Below are 24,183 nucleotides of genomic sequence, written 5' to 3'. Positions count from 1 at the left end.
TAAATAAACGTTAAAAAAAATTTTTTTTTAATTAAAAAAAAAAAGCCAAATGTGAGAAATAACCTAAATGTCAGGTATTAGGGAAGTAGTTACATAATTTATGACACATTTATAATGATAAAATATACAGTCATTCAAAATTATAAAAGAACAATATGAAATTGTATATTATCAACTATAGAAAATTGTGTATTAAAATAGACCAATAATATGTTAACAAAAAGTTTATTTTAAAATACTGGAAGAAGCCTTATCAACAATAGCCAAACTATGGAGAGAGCCCAAATTTCCATCGACTGATAATATTACTCAGCCATCAAAAAGAATGAAGTCTTGCCATTTACAAACACATGAATGGAGCTAGAATGTGTTATGCTAAGTGAAATAAGTCAAAGAAAGACAAATACTGTATGATTTCACTCATATGTCGAATTTAAGAAACAAAACAGATGAACATATGAGAAGGGGAGGAAAAAAAGAGAAGAGAGGGAAGCAAACCACAAGAGACTCTTAATGATAGAGAACAAACTATGGGTTGACAGAGGGAGGTGGGTAGGAGATGGGCTATATGGGTGATGGTTACTAAGGACAACACTTGTTGCAATGCGTACTGGGTGTTGTATGTAATTGAGAAATCACTGAATTCTATTCCTGAAACCAATATTGTACTGTGTGTTAACTAACTAAAATTTAAATTATAAAAAAAATCTTTAAAATAAAGTGAAATAAAATAATCAAAATAAAATAAAATACTGGAAGAAAACAGAGCAAAATGTCTTTGGGTGGCAGTACTATGTAATTTTTTCCCCATCCTCACCTATTTTTTTTCTAATGGTCATGTGACCATTTTAGAATAGCACAAAATATATTTGTTTTTAAGCTTAATTTTTTTAAGTATTCGAGATGTTGCATTCTTTTTAAAAATTTTTTTTAATGTTCATTTTTTGAGAGAGAGAAACAGAACGCAGAGTGGGGGAGGGGCAGAGAGAGATGGAGACACAGAATCCGAAGCAGGCTTCAGGCTCTGAGCTGTCAGCACAGAGCTCCATGTGGGGCTTGAACTCACCAACCACAAGATCATGACCTGAGTTGAAGTCAGACATTCAACTGATTGAGCCACCCAGGCACCCCGCGGATTTTGCATTTTATAATGCTGTCTCCCTACCTAATCTTTTCTGCAACATGAAAAATTGCTCTCTTGGTTTTCTCTTGTTTTTTAATGTTCATTTATTTATTTTTGAAAGAGAATGAGCAGGGGAGGGGCAAGAGAGAGAGAGAGAGAGAGAGAGAGAGAGAGAGAGAGAATATCCCAAGCAGGCTCCATGCTGAGCAACCCCAACACAGGGCTCCATCCTACAACTGTGAAATCAAGATATCAATAATTGACGCTTAACTGACTGAGCCACCCAGGCACCCCTGCTCTCTTGGGTTTCTTAAAACATTTTATTTCTGCTACTGTTTTGACTTTCTGATTATAAATTGCATGAAAAAGACACTCTCATGTTCTTTCTTTTCCTGAACATCTAATGTTCTAACATCCAGTCTAGGACAGAAGATAAAATAGAGAGATTCAAGAAAGCAGTTGAGTACTATTCAGTCACAACCAAACTCTCTTCACTGCCAGTGGGTCCCTCCTCCTTTCTAGGTAAGGCTTCTCTCTGATGCTAGCTGCTGTATCCAAAGGGGAAACTGAGTCCCTCCTGGGAATTCCAGGGCCAGAGTGGAATGACTTGTTTGTATTACACTCTTATAGAAGTCATTCTTGTTTGGTGGGCACTCTCCTTTTGACTTCCATGTAATAAGAGTGGTGACATGAGGCAGGGCACTGATTTCTCAAATTTGTAGTTGGGGTCTAATGCTATTTCCTTAGCTTGGGCTTCTTCCGGCACTAACCTCCAGTATGGCCTGGTGTATATAAAATAGCCCTGTCTTTGGTTTCAGCCTGAGTTTGAATTCTACCTCTGCTGCTTAATAGCTGTGTGATCTTAACTAGTCACATTTGCATGTATGAAATACAGCTCATGATACCTATTTTATGGGGGGTTTTTTAGATGAAATAATTTCTTTAAGTTTCTTGGCATGGCACATAGCTGCTGTTCAATAAATTATAACTTATTAATAATAATTTTTCAAGCAATATGGGGTTAGCAGAATATAATATAGTAGAATTATTAGGATTGATTAAAGTATGGCCCTTTCTCTTGGCTTCAGGTTTTCGGAATAATCGGCTTGGAAATCCTCCCCTTCCACGAAATCAGATGGGCACTATCTCTGCTGGAAAGCCAATGGTAATATCTTTCAAGAGGCCCAAGACCATTTGTTATCATTAGACTCAGGTTGCTTCCTGATTTTTATACTCTGAGTTAAGGAGTTAAGGTAATTCAGTGTTATCAGAATATCAAGGCTGTATATACCTATGTCATGTTCTCAACAGACTATGCAAAGAAAACATCCAAATCACTAACCAATAGGATGATGTGAAGGTAGATTAGCTAATGTCAGAGAATGGTTGTAGGAGACATGGTTGGGCCATTGTCCTGCCTCTGGAGTATTCTGTCCATATATCACTGTTAGAATAATTTCTTATTATTCTCAGTAGTTTCTTTGTATCCCAATAATTCCCGCTTCTGGCATTATCCACTGTGTCACAACTTCTGAGGGAGCTATTTTGGAGCCAGTTCAAATGTTAAATAGCTTTTCTATCTGTTTTATTCTTTAGTTTTCTCACCATGTGCCCCAGAAAATGAAATATCCACCACCATTCCCAACGGGGCCCAACTCCTCTCTTCTCTTCTCTTCCCATGCTTTGGGGGAATCCCATCCTTTTTCTGAGGATCCCATGCTGCAGGACAGCCCCTTTGCCAATTGGGCTGTCTCTTATGACTCCTCTGCATCCCAGTTTCCCAATTACCTGACTTCCAAAGCTTCACCTCCTTTGGGACCAGACTCTTCTCACTCCTCTTCCTCTGATGGTGATGAACCAAATGGAGCCAGCTCTGAGTAAGTGTCTGAATAGGTACCCAAGGGAACAGACTTCTGAAGCATCTGTATTTCTCTTTTTGCTGGTAACCTGGGTTGGAGTGTGGAGGAGTATATGTTCCTTGATTTTCTCTGTGGCTCTTTGCTCTTTTTTTTAATGTTTATTTATTTTTTGAGAGAGAGAGAGACAGAGAGAAAGAGCGTGAGCAGCGGAGGGCAGAGAGAAAGGGAGACACAGAATCCAAAGCAGGCTCCAGGCTCTGAGCTTTCATCACAGAGCCCAATGTGGGGCTCGAACTCTCAAACCATGAGATCATGACCTGAGCCGAAGTTAGACACTTAACCGACTGAGCCACCCAGGCGCCCCTGTGGCTGTTTCCTCTTAAGTGAAGTAGAAAAACTCTATGCTTGGCTACTTCATACTCATTTTGACTCTGTACAGGTGGTAATTTTCAGATACCCAAGTGACTGAAGTAAAAGGAAGCATAGCAGCTGGTTAGGGAAGCCCTAGGTATGAGTGTGCTACATTTCATGGCTGTCATTTCTCAATTTTTGAGGGCTGTGGATCAAATGTAAAAAATAAGTGAAAAGAATTTATAGAGTTGAAGTATTAGAATAGTTGAGTAGGCAGTTATATTAAGACAGGGTTCTGAGGATTAAAACAGTGGTGCTTTGTACTAGCTTATTTGTTCTTAGATTATTTCTCCAAGCAGATTATTCTGGGGAAAATAGAGCTGCTCTGAGATCTCAGTTGTAATTAGTTTCTTAGAACGTAAGCTGACTCAAGGCATGGCATCTTACAAGGTGTAGCTGAAAGGTATCAGGTCCAATACTAACCCAGTGTCTTGACTTCCAGAGGGTTTGTAAGATTCCTTGGGATCAGACAGACGTCTTAAATTGGAATATCTTTATCAACCTCCTTTCTTCTACACGGTCTTCCTAAATTTTTAGTCGTATCACGGAAACACTTCAGCAGCAGCCTGGATGGGATGATCCAAATGGTGACAGAGGGTCCTGGGTACAGCCCATCGGTGCTGGAGTTTCAGATGCCAGCCTGGGTGATGGAGAGCCCCACATCCCATCCCTGCTGTCTATGTCTACAAGGAACCACATGGACATCACCATTCCACCCTTACCTCCAGTAGCTCCAGAAGTCTTGCGGGTTGCTGAACACAGACATCGAAGGGGTCTTATGTATCCATATATCTACCATGTTCTCACTAAGGTAATAAAGCACATCAGCACCTACCTCCCTGCTTTTACCACTGTACTTCACACTTCCTAGAGCCATAAGTTACCAGAGAACATTCTAATTGGTATCTGAAGGGAGATAAAAGGAGACCAAATATGCTGGGGCTCCTCTTTACATTACGGGCCCCAGATGAGGTGAGACCAGCAGTAGATGGGACTTTCCAATAAATGAGGCCCCAAGAAGATAACTATAATTGTAAAATAATACAATCTGCTCTAGCCAAACACCGCAGAAAGAAGATAATGCACCATGTTGGTCTAGGGCTGGGCACAGTCTAAGAAGAGGCTTTATGCCCTTGTTCTTTACCTCTTCCTCTATTTCTTCAGAGCTTTGTTCCCTTCCTCCAGTCTTACTATACAAGTCCATCCCCCAACAAAATGTCCAAGATGGACTTAACCCATTTATTCAGCTATAGTCAGTCATAGCACAGACTCTAAAAACCGTAGCTTTTATGCTGGCTATGGTTATCTAGGCCTTTTAGTCTGAAACTCTGTTAAATACAAGTAGCAAATTTAGTAGCTAGGCTATAGAGGCTGTAGTTCATGACTGATTCTTCTCAGCTCAATTCCAAACCTTGAGGTAACTCATTATGTTCTTTCCCCTGGGCCATTTTCTTATTAGGGTGAGATTAAGATCCCCGTATGTATTGAAGATGAGTGTAACATGGAGCTGCCTCCAGCTGCTCTCCTGTTCCGGTCAGCTCGTCAGTACGTATATGGGGTCCTTTTCAGTCTGGCAGAAACACAACGGAAAATGGAACGCCTAGCTATACGGCGGCGGCTACCTGTGGAAGGTAAGTATTGTTTTAACTTCAACAGTTCTCTCAAAGTTTGGTGTGGAACAAAAACAGCTGTGCAAGCACATCATACCTGTGACAATGGAGCAGTCTTTGAGAAAATGCATAATTCGCCAGAATACATATTAGTATGGCAAATGCATTAACTTAAGCCTCAGTTCTTTAATCATTAAGCATTCAGAGTAGCTACTACTTATTAAAACCATGCTGGACTTTGGGAATGTAGAGGTGTATCTGACATGGTTTCTCCTCCTCAGTAAGGTTTTGTTTTGGATTTAATCCTGTAGAGTTGGAGCCATTGAGGTGTTTTAAGCTGCAGAGTGACATGGTCAAATTAGTGTGTTCAAAAGAACCCTCTAGATTTCTGCTTCTGGGAAGATAGAGTACATATACTGTCCTTATTCCTCCTGCTAAATACACCTAAAAGCCCAGGATATTATATATATAACAAGTACAAGACATTCTAGAAGGTAAAGAGAAGAAGTCAGACTGGCTAAGGACTTCGGGATCCAAGGAATAATGCAGTGGTGAGTTCCCTGGGTTTTCTTATTGCTGCATATATCTTAGACTAGGTGTGGGACCAGCTGGCAGCCCAGAAACACCAACAGGTACAGACCAGTAAAAGCCCCAAGAAATGCCTTCTCTCTCTAGTCAAAGGACCCCAAAGAAACAACCTAGCAAACGGAAAATTTTTAGGTAATAACTAATCTGCTCTAGCCAAACACCACAGAAAAACTGCAGCCAACCATCACCCCTAGTAGCAAAGACTGGATGAAGAGCCTAGATGTCTACTCTTGTCAGACTGCAACAAGCAAGAGGAGGAGCTGAATGTGGAGCCAGGACTTTCACTCCCACTTGGCAGTGATGAGAAAGCATCCCCCTTCACTCAACAGAGTGATGTCAGAAAAGACCTGCTAAAACACAAAATTAAAATAAGACCCAGAGTCTTTTAATATAATACCCCAAATGTCCAGGTTTCAATGGAAAATCCCTCTTCATACTAAGAAACAGAAAGATTTCAAACTGCGATCTCAAAATAACCAAAGAAAGAAAATCAATAGATGCCTACATTGAGATAACACAGATGTTTCAGTTACCTAGCAGGGATTTCAAAGCAGCCATTGTAAAAATGCTTTGACAAACAATTCTGAATATGTTTGATACAAATTAAAATCAGAAAGTCTTAGCAAAGAAATAGGAGATATAAAGAAGAAATGGAAATTAAGAACTAAAAAATACAATAACAAAATACTTAATAGTTGAGTTAAACAGCAAATTGGAGACAATAGAAGAAATAGTGAATTTGGAGATAGAACAATAGAAATTACCCAATCTGAATAATAGAAAATACACTGAAAAAAAAATGAACAGCGATCAGTAAAACTAGAACAAAAGGTCTCATATTTGTATCATCAGAGTTCCCGAAAGACAGAAGAAAGAGTGTGGGGCTGCAGGAGGATTCAAATAAATAATGGCTGAAATATTATCAAATTTGGGAAAAACAGAATCAGCCCACAGAGTCAGGAAGCTGAGTGAATTATCTACAGTATAAACCCAAAGAAATCCTTGCTAAGATCTATCATGGTGAAACCTTTGAAAGCTAAAGACAAAAATTATTGAAAGCAGACTGCTTTACCTATAGGGGCAAAATAATATGACAGCTGATCTCTCATCAGAACCCAGATTCCAGGAGGAAGTAGCACAACACTTTCTAGGGCTGAAAGAAAAGAAATGTCAGTTCAGAATTCTATATCAAACAAAAACATCCTCCAGGAATGTAGGGGACATCAACACATTCTCAGATGAAGGAAAACTAGGATAATTTTTCACAAGTAGCGCTACTGTAAAAGGATGGCTAACGGTATCCATCTGCACAAAAAGGCAATGATAAAAGGAGAAATATTGGGAGGAGCTTGGGAACATGGCAGAATAGGAGGACCCAGAGCTCACTCCATCCCACGTTTCAACTAGATACCATCCGCATCCAAGTTAATAAATTGGAGAGTGATCTAAAGACCAGCAAAACAAACTCCACAACTAAATATAGAGAAGAAGCTGCATTTGAAAAATTAGGAAGGTCAGAAAGGTGGAGTGAGGCTGCCCACCGAAGGGAGGGAGCTGCATGCACAGAGAGGACAGAGGACCTTCACACCAGGGAATTTCCACAGGAAAAAACTAATCCCCATTGCTTTTGGCTTTAAGAAACAGAGGAGCAGAATTCCGTGAGTTTGTAAAATCTGTGGGACTTGGAAGCTGGAGCTTCAAAAATCTGTTTACTGGGGCACCTGGATGGCTCAGTCCATTGAGCCTCCAATTCTTGATTTCAGCTCAGGTCATGATCTTGCAGTTCCTGAGTTTGAGCCCTGCATTGGGCTCTTCACTGACAGTGTGGAGCCTGCTTGGGATTCTCTCTCTCCCTCTCTCTCTCTGCCCCTCCCCTGCTCTCTCTCTCTCTCTCTCTCTCTCTCTCTCTCTCTCTCTCTCAAAATAAATAAATAAACTTTAAAAAAGTACTAAAAGTCTCCTGAGTCAACACTGAGCCAACTGAGAGGGTGAGTGACAGTCGGGTTGCTGCCCTTAAGGAAACAGCAGGCTGGGTGGAGAGGCAACATAAAAACAGCAGTTTACACAGCTCTAGAGGCAAATAGGAGACAGATATGTTCATATTTATTTCTGAGCATGTTGGGAGACTTCAGAAATGAGGGAGCTGGCAGGTGCCACTTTCCTCCCCTACCTCCCAGCATAAGCACAGAGACACCTGCTGGAGGCAGGACTGCACAGACATTTGGTACCTAACCCACTAGCAGTGCAAGGACTTGCCCACTCCAGGCCTGCTGGCCTCAGCCCTGGGCTCAGGGCAGATTTTGTTAAAGCTGAGTAGGTGCCCCACCCAGCCACCAGGTGCACAGCTGCCACCGAGCACCAGGCATGTCTGCCATGCAGTAATTAGCTGCGTGGCCCCAGGCACACTTGTGTGTTCCTAAGCTATGTGCCCCCAGTCACCTTTGTGTGTCTGCCCAGCCAAGCGCCCATAGGCACCATATTGCACCATGTCCACCATGCACCCCTGGCTGCTATTGTATGTGTGGTTGCCCAGGGCACAACCCCTAGCCACTGCAGCACTTAAAGAGATCTGACCCAGCACACATTTTGCTAATACTGTTGCCCTGCTCCCATTCTCTGGTGGGCATGCCCCCCCCACTCCAGGCTGGCCTGCTTGGGTCCCACTAACACCACAGGGAGCAAGTACAGCCCACAACAGGCAGAGAGTCAGTGCAGACAACTACATGGAAAGGAAAAGTGACTCAGACACAACAGCAGGGCATAAGCAACATACCTAGGATACTGTCCTAAAGTGCCAGATTCTGGTGAACAGGGGACCTCCACCACAGGGCACTCCAGGACTGAATCTTCATAAATTCACTATTTTCAAGAACAGAAGACGCAACTGACTTTCTTAACACAGAGAAATTGATACAGAGAGGCAGACAAAATGAAGAAACAAATTTATCCCAAATGAAAGAAATGATAAGTCCACAGCCATAGATCTAAGCAAAACAGATATAAGTAACATGCCAGATAAAGAAATTAAAGCAATGATCATAAGGATACTCACTGGACTTGAGAAAAGAGTGGAAGACATGAGTGTGACACTTCACACAGAGATAAGGAATGACATAACAACGATAAAGGGCACAATAAATGAGATGAGAAACACACTTGATGGAATGAACAGCAGGATGGGAGAAGCAGAGGAACAAATTAGTAACCTAGAAGACAGAGTAATGGAAAGTAATCAAGCTGAACAAAGGAGAGAGAAAAGAATTATGCAAAATGAGAATAGACTTGGGGAACTCATTGACTCCATTAAATGTACTAACATTTGTATTATAGGAGTCTTAGAAGAAGAAGAAAGAGAAAGGTGGTCAGAAAATTTATTTGAATAATAGCTGAATTTATTTGAATAATAACTTCCCTAATCTGCGGAAAGAGATATTCAGATTGAGGAGGCATAGAGAACCTCCAACAAAATCAAGAAAACCACACCAATACCAAGACATATTGTAATTAAATTTATAAAATATAGTGATAAAAAATCTAAAAGTAGCAAGACCAAATAAGTCATTAACTTACAAGGGAAAACCCATAATTTTTCAATAAAAATTTAGAAAGCCAAAAGGGAGTGGCATGATATATTCAAAGTGGTGACTGGGAAAAATCAGTAGCCAAGAATACTCTATCCGGCAAGGTTTTCATTCAGAATACAAGGAGAAATAGAGTTTTACAGACACACAAAACTAAAGGAGTTTGTGACCACTAAACCAACTCTGCAAGAAATATGAAAAGGTATATTATGAGTAAAAAGAAGATACCAAAAGTGACAGTATAGAGGTAGGAAACCCGAAAGCAGTAAAAATGAATTTTTCTGTAAAAAATAAGGAACTCACAAAAAAATGATATGCAATATAATAACATATACATAAAATGTGAGGAGGGAGAAAATGGTTCAAACATAAATGACCATCAACTTAATATAGACTGCTATATGCAGAAGAGGTTATATACAAACCTAATGGTAACCATATATGAAAAACCACTAATAAATATACAAAGAATAAAGAGAAAGAAATCCAAATACAGCACTAAATCAGCAAAACGTGAAAGAGACAAAGACAGGAAAGGATCAGAGAACATCTTCAGAAACAACCAGAAAACGTAATAAAATGGCAATAAATACATATCTATCAATAATTACTTTGAATGTAAATGGATTAAATGCTCCAATCAAAAGACATAGGGTGGTAGGGAGGTGGGTGGGAGAGTGGGCTAAATGGGTGATGGGTGTTAAGGAGAGCAGTTGTTGTGATGAGCACTGGATGTTATATATAAGTCATGAATCACTAAATTCTACACCTGAAACCAATTTTACCATATATTTTAACTAGTATTTAAATAAAAACTTGAAAAGAAAAAGACATAGGTTAGCAGAGTGGATAAAAAACAAAACCCATCTATATGCTGCCTACAAGAGACCCATTTAAAATTTTTTTTACATTTATTCATTTTTGAGAGACAGAGACAGAGCACAAGTGGGGGAGGGGTAGAGAGAGGGAGACACAGAATCTGAAGCAGGCTCCAGGCTCTGAGCTATCAGCACAGAGCCCGACGTGGGGCTCGAACCCACAGACTGGGGGATCATGACCTGAGCCGAAGTTGGATGCTTAACCGACTGAGCCACCCAGGCAACCCTCAAAGAAACCCATTTTAGACCTAAAGACACCCACACATAGAAAGTGAGAGAGGGTGGAGAAACATCTATCATGCAAATAGATGTCAAAACAAAGCCAGGGTAACAATACTTCTACCGGACAAAACAGACTTTAAAAGAAAGACTGTAACAAGGGAAAAAGGAAGACACTATATAATAATAAAGAGGACAATCCAACAAAAAGATATAACAATTGTAAATATTTGTGCAACCAAAGACAGGAGCACCTAAATACATAAAGGAACTAATTCGGAATAATACAATGATAGTATGGGACTTTAACACCCCAATTATTCCAGTGGAGAAATGATCTAAACAGAACATCACCAAGGAAACAATGATTTTGAATCACACTAGAACAGATGAAATTAAAAGATCCATTCAAAACATTCCATACTAAAATAGCAGAATACACTTTCTTTTCAAGTATGCAAGGAACATTCTCCATAATAGATCACATATTAGGCCACAATACAAATCTCAAAAAATTCAAGATCAAAGTCATACCTTGCGTACTTTCTGACCACAATGCTATGAATGTAGAAGTCAACCACAAGAAAACATCTGGAAAGACCACAAATACATGGAGGTTAAATAACATGCTACTAAACAATGAATAGGTCAGCCAGGAGATAAAAGAAGAATTTAAAAAGTACATGGAAACAAGTGAAAATGAAAGCACAATAATCCAAAAGTTCGGGATGCAGCAAAAGTGGTACTTAAGAGGGAAGTTTATAGCAATACAGGCCTACATCAAGAAACAAGAAAAATCTCAGATAAACAACCTAACCTTACACCTAAAGGATCTAGAAAAAGAAGAACAAACAAAACCTAAAACTAGCAGAAAGAAAGAAATAATAAAGATTAGAGCAGTAGTAAATGATATAGAAACCAGAAAAATAATACTAGAGCAGGTCAGTGAAGCCAGGAGCTGGTTCTTTGAAAAGATCAGTAAAATTGATAAACCTCTAGCCAGACTTACCCAGAAAAAAGAGAAAGGTCTTAAATAAATAAAATTACAAATGAGAGAGGAGAAATAACAACCAAAAACACAGAAATATGAACAATTATGAGAGAATATTAGGAAAAACTATATGCCAACAAATTGGACAACTAGAAGAAATGGATAAATTCTCAGAAACATATAAACTACCAAAACAAAAACAGGAAGAAATAGAAAATTTGAATAGATTGATAACCAGCAAGAAAATTGAGTCAGTAATCAAAAATTCCCCCAACAAACAAAAGTCCAGGACCATATGGGTTCACAGGCAAATTCTACCAAACATTTAAAGAATAGTTAGGAGCGCCTGGGTGGTTCAGTCCATTAAGTGTCTGACTCTTGATTTCAGCTCAGGTCATGATCTCACAGTTGTGAGATCAAGCCCCACATTGGGCTCTGTGCTGGGATTCTCCCTCTTCCTCTCCCTTTGCCCCTGCCCCACTCATGTGCTCACTCTCAAAAGAAAGAAAGAAAGAAAGAAAGAAAGAAAGAAAGAAAGAAAGAAAGAAAGAAAGAAAGAAAGAAAGAAAATAGTTAATGCCTATACTTCTTGAACTATTCCAGAAAATAGAAAAGGAAACCTTTAAATACATTCTATGAGCCCAGTATTACCCTGATACCAAAACCAGTTAAAGACACCACTAGAAAAGAGAACTACAGGCCAATATCTCTTATGAATATAGACATAAAAATCCTCAACAAATACTAGCATACCAAATCCAACAACACATTCAAAGAAATCATTCACCATGATCAATGGGATTTATATCTGTGTTGCAAGGAGTGGTTTAATATTCACAAATCAATCAATGTGATACATCATTAAAAGGATAACCATATGATCATTTCAATAGATGCAGAGAAAGCATTTGACAGGGTACAGGATCCATTTATGATAAAAACCCTCAACAAAACAGAGTTAGAGAAAACATACCTGAACATGATAAAGGCCATCTATGAAAAACCTACAGTTAACATCATCCTTAATGGGGAAGAACTAAGAGCTTTTCCTCTAAGGTCAGCAACAAGACAAAGGATGTCCACTCTTACCACTTTTATTCAACATAGTACTGGATGGTCTAGCCACAGCAATCAGACAACAAAAAGAAATAAAAAGAATCCACATCAGTAAGGAAGATGTAAAACTCTCACTGTTTGCAGAGGACGTGATACTATATATAGAAAACCCTAAAGTCTCCACCAAAAACTGCTAGAACTGATAAAGAAATTCAGTAAAATCACAGGAATCAAAATCAATGTACAGAAAGAAATCTGTTGCATTTCTATACACCAATAATGAAGCAGCAAAAAGAGAAATTAAGAAAATAATCTTATTTACAATTGTACCCAAAATAATAAGATTTGGTTAGGAATAAGCCTAACCAAAGAGGTGAAAGAACTGTCCTCTGAAAACTATAAAATACTGATGAAAGAAATTGAAAATGTCATACAGAAATGGAAAGACATTCCATGCTCCTGGATTAGAGGAACAAATATTGTTAAAATGTCTTTACTACCTAAAGCAATCTACACATTTAATGCAATCCCTATCAAAATACCAACAGCATTTTTCACATAGCTAGAATAAACAATCCTAAAATCTGTATGGAATCACCAAAGACCCTGAATAGCCAAAGCAACCTTCAATAAGAAAAGCAAAGCTGGAGGCATCACAATTCCAAACTTCAAGTTATATTACAAAGCTGTAGTAAATCAAAAAGCATAGTACTGACACAAAAATAGACACATAGATCAATGGAATAGAATACAAAATTCAGAAACAAACCCACAATTATATGGTCAATTAATCTTCACCAAAGCAGAAACAATATACAGTGGAAAAAGTCTCTTCAACAAATGCTATTGGGAAAATTGGGCAGCACCATTCAAAAGAATGAAACTGGACCACTTACTTATACGCAAAAATAAGTTCGAAATAGATTAAAGACCTAAATGTGAGACCCAAAATCATAAAAATCTTAGAAGAGTACACATGCAGTAACTTCTTTCACACTAGTCATAGCAACTTTTTTCTAGATATGTCACCTGAGGCAAGGGAAACAAAAACAAAAACTATTAGGATTACATCTACATAAAAAGCTTCTGCATAGCAAAGGAAACAATCAAGAAAACTAAAAGGCAACCTCCAGAATGGGAGAAGATATTTGCAAATGATATATTTCATAAAGGGCTAGTATCTAAAGTATATGAAGAACTTACAAAACTCAACACCCAAAAAACAAATAACCCAGTTATTCAATGGGCAGAAGACATGAACAGACATTTCTCCAAAGAAGACATCCACATGGCCAATAGACACATGAAAAGATGCTCATCAGGGGAATGCAAATCAAAATTACAATGAGATGTTACTTCACACCTGTCAGAATGGCCAAAATCAACAACACAGGAAACAATAGGTATTGTCAAGAATGTGGAGAAAGATGAACCCTCTTGCACCATTGATGGGAATGCAAACTCATGCAGCCACTGTGGCAGGCAGTGTGGAGGAGGTTCCTCAGAAATTTAAGACTAGAACTCCTTTACAATCCAGCAATCTCATTAATGGACATTTACCCAAATGATACAGAAACACTAATTCAAAGGGATACATGTACCCTTTTGTTTATAGCAGCATTATTTATTATAGCCATTTTATGGAAGCAGCCCAAGTGTCCAACAATCGGTGAATGGATGAAGATGTGGTGTGTATGTTTGTGTGTGTGTGTGTGTGTGTGTGTGTGTGTGTGTGTGTGTTTAATATTGCATTGGATTATATATTGGAATATTATTCAGCCTTAAAAAGTAATGAAATATTGCCATTTGCAATGATACCAATGAAGCTAGAGAGTATAATGCTAAGCAAAATAAGTCAGAGAACGACAAATACCATATGATTTCACTCATGTGGAATTTAAAGAACAAAACAAACAAGGGAAAAAATTGAAAGAGAGACATAGTCCAAGCAAGAAACAGACTTTTCGCTACAGGGAATAAATAAACTCATGGTTACCAGAGGGGAGGAAGTTGGGGAGATGGGGATGGAAATTAAAGAGTGCACTTGTGATGAGCACAGGGTGATGTATGGAAGTGTTGAATCATTATATTGTACACCTGAAACTAAAATAACACTGTATGTTAAGTAACTGGAATTAAAATAGACAGAAATAGAAGGATTCTTGTAACATCAGGAAGGAAATACAATGGAAAGAACAAAAATGTAGATAAATACAGTCGTCTTTGCTTTTCTTGAGTTTTCACAGTTAAAGCAAGACTGTCACTGCTTAATGTGGTTCTCAATGTCTGTAGAGAAAATATTTAAGACAATTGTAAGTGGGGAAGGTTAAAGGGACATAACAGGTCAGGTTTTTATACTTCACTTGAACCAATAAAATGTCAACACCAGTAGACTTTGGTGAGTTAGGTGTAAATAATGCAGTGCCTAGAAAATGCACTGGAAAAGCTGTACACAGAGAAACACTCAAAAACACTATAGATAAATCAACATGAAATTCTAAAATAAGGACATGTAACCTATAGAAAAGGGAGAAAAAGAAAGCAGAGATAGGAAAATGGAGAGAACAAACAAAACAAATGATAGACTTAAGCTCTAACATATCAATAATTACATTAAATTTAAGTTTTCTAATTACACAAATTAAAATACAGACATTGACACATTGGATAAAAATCATTACCCAATTATATGTTGTCTACAAAAAAATTCACTTCAAATATAAATGATAGAGGTATGTTGAAAGTAGAAGGATGGAAAATTATATATCATGAAAACATTAATGAAAAGAAATCAGGAAGGGCTGTATTAATACCACATAAAATGGACTTCAGAGCAAAGCAAATTGCCAGGGAAAGAGAGGCACATGATACACTGGTAAGAGGGTCAATATACCAAGAAGACTAGCAATCCTAAATGTGTATCACCAAACAGAGCCACAAAATATGTGATGCAACAACTGAGAAAACTTAAATGAAAAAAAGGCAAATCCCCAATTATAATTAGAGACTTCAACTCCCCTTTCAATAATGAATAGAACAACTAGACAGAAAATCATCAGTAATATAGAACTCAACAACCATCAATTGATTCTTAATATAACATGCAGCAAGAGCAAAATGCATGTTCTTTTCCATGCCCACAGAATATATACCAAGATGGATCATATCCTGGGCCATAAAACAAACCTGAATAAATTTAAAAGAATTAAAACTATACAGGGTATATTCTCAGACCACTATGAAATCAAATTAGAAATCAACAACAGAAAGATAACAGGAAAATCTAGAAATACTTGGAAGATAACAAAGCACTTTTATCCAAACCTTGGGTCAAATAGCAAAACTTTTTTTAAAATCTTTTTTTAGTGTTTTATTTATTCTTGAGAGAGAGAGAGAGAGAGAGCGTGCGCACAAGCGAGGGAGGGGCAGAGAGAGAGGGAGACACAGAATCCAAAGCAGGCTCCAGGCTCCAAGGAAAGCCCAATGCAGGGCTCGAACTCACAAACCATGAGGCCATGACCTGAGCTGAAGTCGGACGCTTAACCAACTGAGCCACCCAGGTGCTCCCAAATAGCCAGTCTTAAGGGAAAGAAGGAAATACATGGAACTAAATGAAAATAAAAATACAGCATATTAAAATCTGTGGTATGGAGCTAAATTTCTGAAAAGGAAATTTATAGTCCTAAATGCTCAAATTAGAAAAAGGGATAAATTTCTAATCTGTCCTCTGAATTTTTACCTCAAGAAACAAGAAGAGGAGAAAGCTAAACCTACAGCAAACTAAAATGAAATAATAAAGAGCAAAGGTCAGTGGAATTGGAAACAGAAAAATAACAGAAAAATCAGTGAAACAAAAACTTGATTCTTTGAAAAAAACAATGAAATTGATGAAATTCTAGCATGACCACAATAAGGAAAATAGAGAATATACAAATTACTAATATCAAGAATGAGGCAGGAGATAACACCACAGTGCCTACAGACATCAAAAGGATTATATGGGAATACTGTAAACAACTCTACACATAAATTTGACAACTTAAACAAAATGGATCAATTCTCAAAATTACAAACTACCAAAACACACCTGATATGAAATAGATAATTTGAATAGCCCTGTAAATATTAATAAAATTTAATTTAAAATTTCCCAAAAAAGAAATCTGACTGAATTAGTTTCACTAGAGAATTCTACCATATTTTTAACAAATACTTAATTGTCAAATCACTATGTTGTATACTTGAAACTAATAGAACATTGTATGTCAATTATATTTCAATAATAAAATTTTATATTATTTTTTAATTTTTATTTATTTTTGAGAGAGACAGACTGACAGACAGAGCATGAGCATGGGAAGGTCAGAGAGAGGGAAACACAGAATCTGAAGCAAGCTCCAGGCTGTGAGCTGTCAGTGCAGAGCCCAACGACAGGCTTGAACTCATGAACTGTGAGATCATGACCTGAGCCGAAGTCGGACTCTCAACCTATTGAGCCACCCAGGCACTCCTAATTTTGTTAATGTAATCTCTACAGCCAACATAGGGCTTGAACTCATGACCCCAAGATCAAGAGTTGGATGCTGTACCAACTGAACCATCCAGGCACCCCTTGATAATTAATTTTTTTAAAAAAGAGTAGATAGAGACTGTCTCATAAATCTTTTTATTTCCAGCAGTGCTTTGCACAATCAGGCACTTATTGTGGACAATAAATAAATTAAATTAAAAAGAATTACCATCAATTCTACACCATCTTTTTCAGAAAATAGGAGAGAACACTTCCCAAATCATTCTACAAAGCCAGTATTACCATGATACTACAATCAGAGAAAGACAGTACATAAAAATAATACTTCACACCAATATCCTTTGTCAATATAGATGTAAAAGTTCTTAACAAGGTATTAGTCAATAGAATTCAGCAATATATAAAAAGAATTACACACCATAGTAATTTGGTAGGGTATGTTCTATTTTGCAAAACTAGTTCAATATTTGAAAAATCAGTCTATGTAATCCACCATACAAACAGGATAAAGAAGAAAAATAATATGGTCATCTCAATGGATGCAGAAAAATATTTAACAAAATTCAACAACCATTCATGAAAAAAAAACTCCCCAAAAAACTAGGAGTAGAGGTGAATGCCTATAACTTGATAAAAAAACATCTACAAAAACCCTTCAGCCAACATTACACTTAATGGTGAAAGACTAAATGTTTTTCTCCTAAAATTAGGAGCAAGTCTAGTTATGCCCTACTGCAGCTCTTCAGCATAGTACTGGAAGTTCTAGCCAGCACAAGAAGGCAAGAAAACGAAATAGAAGGCATACAGATCAGAAAGGAAAAAATAAAACTGTCCCTAATTGTAGATGACATAGCTTATGTAGAAAATCCCAATTGACAACAAAACTGCTAGAACTAATGAGTGAATTCATCAAGGTTGTAGAATATACAATAAACATACTAAAATGAATTCTATTTCTATACACTAACAATGAATATGGGGCACTGAAATAAATACAATACCATTTATAACTCCTCCAACAAATGGAGTACTTAGGTATAAATTTAACAAAAGATGTTCAAGATCTGTATGCTGAAAATTATAAAATGCTGATGAACGAAATTGGTGAAGACCTACATAAATGGAGAGACATAGATCTCCTTGAATTGGAAGATTCAACATAGTAAAATGTCAATTCTCTCCAAATTGATATACAGGTTTAACACAATTCCTATCCAAATCCCAGCAGGATTCTCTGTAGATATATAGAAGATTATTTTTTTAAGTTTATTTATTTTGAGAGAGGGACAGTGCAAGCAGGGGAGAGGCAGACAGAGGGAGAGAGAGAGAATCCCGAGCAGGCTCAGCACTGTCCACACAGAGCCCAGTGTGGGGCTCAAACCCACAAACTGTGAGATCATGACCTGAGCCGACATCAAGAGTTGGATGCTTAACATTTATATGGAAAGACTTAGGAATTAGAATATCTAAAACATTTTTTGAAAAGAAATAAGTTGGGAGGAATCACTCTACCTTGATTACAAAACTTACCATGTAGCTACAATAATTAAGACTGTGTGGTGTTGGTAGTGGTATAGACACAGATTAGTGGAACAGAATAGGGAACCCAGAAATAGTCCCGTACAAGTACAGCCAACTGATTTTTGACAAAGCTGCAGAAGTACTTCATTAGAGGAAGGATAGTCTTTTAACAAATGGTACTAGATCAATTGGACATCAGTAGGTGAACAAATACCACATATCTAGACTACTATCTAAAATATATAAAGAACTCTCAAAACTGAGCATTATGAAAACTGCCCAATTGAGCATTATGAAAATTGTCCAATTAGAAGATCAGCAAAAGAATGCTGACATTTCACTGAAGAAGATATACATGGCAAATAAAGACATGAAAGGATGTTCAACATCATTAGCCATTAAAAAATTACAAATTAAGGGGGTGCCTGGGTGGCTCTGTGGTTTAAGCATCTGACTTTGGCTCAGGTTATGATCTCACGGCTTGTGGGTTCAAGTCCCACGTTGGGATCTATGCTGCTGACAGCTCAGAGCCTGGAGCCTGCTTCGGATTCTGCATCTCCCTCTCTCTTTCTGTCTGCCCTTCCCCCACTCACGTTCTGTCTCTCTGTCTGTGTCTCGCTCAAAAATAAATAAACACTAATAAAATTTTTTAAAAAAGAATTGCAAATTAAAGCCACAATTATATATAACTACATACTTATCACAATGGCTAAAATTAATAATTTTATTCATTTGGATTGGATGTGGAGAAACTGGATCACCCATAAACTGTTGGTAGGAATACAAGATGGTACCACCACTCTAGAAAGTAATTTGGCCATTTCCTTTCAAAACTTAAAATAGACTTACAATGCAACCTAGCACTTATACTTTTGGGCATTTATCTCAGAGAAAGGAAGATTTATTTTCATGCAGGAACTTATACACAAATACTCATAGCAGCTTCATTCATAATAGCCACAAACTGGAAGAACCCAGATGTCCTTCAAAAGGTGAATGGTGAAACTGTGGTACATCCATACCATGAAATACTACTTGGTAAAAAAACAAAAAACAAAAAATGTATTGATACATGCAACAACATGGATGGATCCCAAAAGCATTATGCCAAGTGCAAATGCCAATCTCAAAAGGTTGCATACTATAGGAGTCCATTTATTTAACATTCTCAAATTGACAAAATTGTAGGGATAGAGAACAGATTAGTAGTTGCCAGGGATTAGAGATGGTGCTGGAGGGTGTTGGGTGTAACCATAAAAAGGGTAGCATAAGGGAGATCTTTGTGGTAATTGAATAGTTCTGTATCTTAACCTACTGAGCCACTCAGGCACCCTGAATACTTCTGCATCTTGATTGCAGTGGTGGTTGCACAAAACTACATGTAACCTAGAACTATCCACACAATTATACCAGTGTCAGCTTCTTAGCTTTGATATTATAATTGTTTTAGATACAATCTTTGGGGAAAACTGGGTAAAGGGTACATAGGACCTCTCTCTATTATCTTTGCAACTCCCTGTGAATCTATATTTCAAATTAAAAAGTTTTTTAAGAAGAGCACTCTCATGGTGGTGGAGCATGCGTATGAGGTAGACTAGACAGAATGAAGGCAGGGACAAGTCTCCAGAATTGTTGTCAGGTGAAAGATGATGAGATCTGAACCTCTGTACTATTTGTTGTGATGAAGACAAGGGGACAGATAAAAAAGGATGATAAGGTAATAGAATCAGCAGGACCTTGGCAATATCCAGATGTGAAGCAGGTAAAGGATAGTGTGGACTCTGGGATGACTTCCAGGTTTCTAGCTTGGGTAATTGAGTAAATGCTGGATGTCTTCAGTAAAACAGGCCATAGCTTAAGAGCCTGAAGTATACTAGAAGTAGACAGAAGCCATGTTTTCCTTGTCTGTTAAACCTTCAAAAATCTAAAAGATATTTTTTTGAGAATTTTTTGAAATTCTTTAAAGTCCTTTAGAGTATCCCACAATCTGTTATGAAGCCAGATATTTATGTAATTCCTCCTTGGACTTCTTTCTTTGCCTAGCCTAGTACATTTACTTAAATGGGTTTCAACATAATTAACTGTGTGACTTTGAGCCTTTATTTTTTCAATGAAAAAAGAGCACTGTGTTTTATGATAATGTAATTACAATACTTCTCTCTCGGGATTAGAGTTCTGAGTTTTGAGAAGTAAATGACATTTACATTCATATGTAAAGTACCTAACATATCAAACATCTATTAAGTGCTGTTCCTACTGCTAACAATAAAAATTCTAATGACAAAAAATAAAAAGATGTTGAAATGGGACAGATCCTGTCACTTGCGGCCAGAAATTTTACAGAAATGCTCAGGAATTTTCTAGAGCCTGTTTTTCCTCAATTTCTGTTTTCCAGTTCCTTCAGTGATCCTCAAAGAGTGGTCTGCCTATAAAGGGAAGTCACCTCAAACCCCCGAGCTGGTGTCTGCACTGACGTTTCGGGAATGGACTTGCCCAAATCTCAAGAAGCTCTGGCTCGGCAAAGCAGTGGAGGACAAGAACAGAAGGATGCGGGCCTTCCTGGCCTGTATGAAGTCAGATACCCCCAGTATGCTCAACCCAGCTAATGTCCCAACCCATCTGCTGCTCATGTGCTGCGTACTCCGGTAAGCCATGGGACAGGGAAGTGACCGGTTTAGTTCTCTTTTACTTTTGTCACATTTTCTTTAAGCATGTGTTTTTATGGTGTTTGGGGATGGGGAGGTTATCGTTTGAAGTTCAGCTTAGAATTCAGAAACGCTGAAATTGATTGCCATGATAGTTTCTTCAGTTTATGATCCTCTGTCATCATCAGTTCATTCATGACCTGCATGAACTTTTATATTTGGGTTTATATTTGGCTTTTGTCTCCTTCAGTCTTTATTCATGATCTTATTCACTTCTCTTCTCTTCCCACATTCACCCACTCTTGGGTATTTGGTGTGTGTCCTTCCATGCCATTTGCCATGTATTTATTTAAACATATGTGTATCCATGCATAGTCTATAGTGTTGTTTGTATATGTAGATTTTTTCTTTTTGTTAAAAGTTTATTTTTTATTTTTATTTATTTTGAGAGAGACAGAGAGAGAGCAAGCAGGGGAGGGGCAGAGAGAGAGGGAGACAGAATCCCAGGGAGGTTCCGTGTTGTCAGTGCAAAGCCCGATGCGGTGCTCGAACTCACAAACCAGGAGATCATAACCTGAGATGAAATCAAAAGTTGGGCACTTAACTGACTGAGCCACCCAGGTGCCCCGATTTTTTTTCCTTTTTTTTCAACATGAAAGATATTGTGCTGTACATATCATTCTATTTCTTTTTTTTCTACTCAGTGTTATTTTTGATATCCATCCATACTCCTACATGGTTGATTCCTCATAACTGCTGGATTATGTTCCTTCATATAGTAATGTCACAGTATTTTATTTATTGATTTCCAGTTCTGGGGTATTATAAACAGTGCTACAGGAAATCTCTTCATAGAAGTCTTTGTTTCTTTATGTTCCTGTACCAGTTTATCTGAAGTATATACTCAGGAGTAGAATTCCTGGATCCTATAAAATATGCATATAGGTTTTTCACCCAATATTGCCATGTTGCTCTAGATCGTATTCATACTAATCTAGTCCTGTGAACAACACATAAGGGCTTCTATTCTTCATAGTATTGCCAGTACTGATATCATATAACTTCTTAACTTTTGCTAGTCCAGTGGGCTTCAAGTAGTATCTTTGATTTTAATTTGCATTTATTTGACTACAGATGAGGTGAGCTTCTATTTTATACAGATTAACTACTTGTTTTCTCATTCTCTGAAGTGCCTATTTATTTACCTTGCAAATTTTCTTTTAGGTTACTTGTCTTTTTCTTGCCAATTACAGAAGTTTCTTGTCAAATGTGTGTGTGTATACATATACATATACATATATAGCAAATATCATTTCTATATCTGTATGTATATCAAATATATTTTCCAGTCACAGTTTTTCAAAACTATATACAATGTCTTTGTTGAACAAAAGTATTTCCTTTTCACCAATATTTTTATTGCTATAACTTCACACACACAGAACAGTTGGAAGAATAGTATGATGAACACTCATAAGCCCACCACTCAGATTCTATAATTAATATTTTACTAAACTTGCTTTATCCTATATAACTGGCCATCTGTCCTTCTCTAGTCATCCATCTATCCAGCGTTTTCAGTGCATTTTCAAGTAAATTGCAGTATCCTGTACTTCATCCCTCACCAAGAAATATTTAATTTTGGTTTTGTCAGACACTTTTCAAATTGTACCCTTGTGGTGATGCTTTTGGGATCTTATTTAATAAATTCTTCCCTACCCCTGGGTCATAAAGATAGTTTTCTACATTTTTTAATGTTTGTTTATTTTTGAAAGAGACACAGAGTGTGAGTGGGGGAGGGTCAGAGAGAGAGGGAGACACAGAATCTGAAGGCAGGCTCCAGGCTCTGAGCTGTCAGCACAGAGCCCAATGCAAAACTCGAACTCACGAACAGTGAGATCAGACCTGAGCTGAAGTCAGATGGTTAACCAACTGAGCCACCCAGGCACCCCAATACTTTTCTACATTTTTAATAGTTTTATAACGTTGCCTTCCATGTCAGGTCTTTAATTATAGTAGGTATCTATTCTATATATGCTGTAGGCAAGGATCTGATTTTATTTTCTTTACATAATAAGCTAGTTTTCCCAACTCCATTTATTAAATGATCTTTTCTTTCCCCACTGATGTATATTACCACCTTTCTTGTGTACCATGTTTCTATATATGCATTAGTCCATTCCTGAACTCATTTTTTTCCATTGTCTATTTGAACTCTGGCCAGGATCACATTGTTTCAATTATGATAGGTTTTTAATTTGCCTTAATATCAGATAGGACAAATCTCTACTCTGTGCTTTCTTGTTTCAGACATGTACTAATTACTTCTGAATCACGTGATCTTTATTCTAATACATGTAATTTAGAATTAGTCCAGTTTCCACACTATCTGGTTGGGTTTTTTGGTGTATATTTTTGTCAATAAATTCAATTTATAGATTAATTTGGGGACAGTTGACATCTTTATCATGTTAAGGGTTCTCATCCAAAGATCATAGTTTACCCATCCCTTTATTTAGGTCTCTTCCTTTATGTCTTAGTAGAGTTAATTTGTTTCCATAGAGGTCTTCTGTGTTTTAAAGTTCTGTACTTGATATATATTGTTGTGATTATGGATGACAATTCTGTTTTCTGTTACACTTTCTGATTGTTTATTTGCTGATATATAGGAAGTAAATTTATGTACAGAGAAGTCAGTCTCTACAAGGCATCAGAGGATTATAGAGCATTGAGCTTTAAAATTGGACAGACCTTAGTTTGAATTCTGGCTCTGCAGCTTTTCAGTTTGGATAAGTCACTTTAACCTTTAGAACATCCATTCCCTCAACATAAATGGGTATAATAATCCTTATTTCTCAAAGCTGTTTGAGGATTGAGGTAATAAATGTGGAGGCCCTATCACATAATAGATGCTTCATATTTGTTAATTTTCTAACTGCCTTGAGATTAAAATTGGTGATGTAAGTCTTACCAATAGGAATAATGACAGGATTCATTCCTCCTAACTTCTAAAATGTTCTTGGGCCACAGCCCTGCATTGTCCATATTAACTCTGGAATTACATGTTTTGTTTACTTTTATTCTCAGAAGTACAGTACTAGCTCATTTTTCCATTTATTTGATTCTCTAGGTTTTTTTTGGAACACCTCCAGGGACATGAAAATAACAAT

At 37.4% G+C, this 24,183-nt stretch overlaps 1 protein-coding gene across 1 annotated transcript in view; it reads left to right on the top strand.

Annotated features, from left to right (window-relative positions):
* FAM120C (family with sequence similarity 120C) overlaps positions 1–24,183 on the top strand; it is a 121,030-nt gene that overhangs the window by 58,295 nt on the left and 38,552 nt on the right. The window contains exons 5-10 of the mRNA XM_006943756.5: positions 1,543–1,645; positions 2,212–2,288; positions 2,720–3,000; positions 3,931–4,204; positions 4,853–5,024; positions 20,764–21,013. Of these exons, the coding sequence (XP_006943818.1) occupies positions 1,543–1,645; positions 2,212–2,288; positions 2,720–3,000; positions 3,931–4,204; positions 4,853–5,024; positions 20,764–21,013 (1,157 nt within the window). The remainder of the gene's footprint in view (positions 1–1,542; positions 1,646–2,211; positions 2,289–2,719; positions 3,001–3,930; positions 4,205–4,852; positions 5,025–20,763; positions 21,014–24,183) is intronic.

The sequence above is a fragment of the Felis catus genome, chromosome X (genome assembly GCF_018350175.1).
Source record: "Felis catus isolate Fca126 chromosome X, F.catus_Fca126_mat1.0, whole genome shotgun sequence".
Taxonomy (NCBI): Eukaryota; Metazoa; Chordata; class Mammalia; order Carnivora; family Felidae; genus Felis; species Felis catus.
Note: the sequence above shows the minus strand (reverse complement) of the source record. Positions and strands in the feature narration are given on the sequence as shown.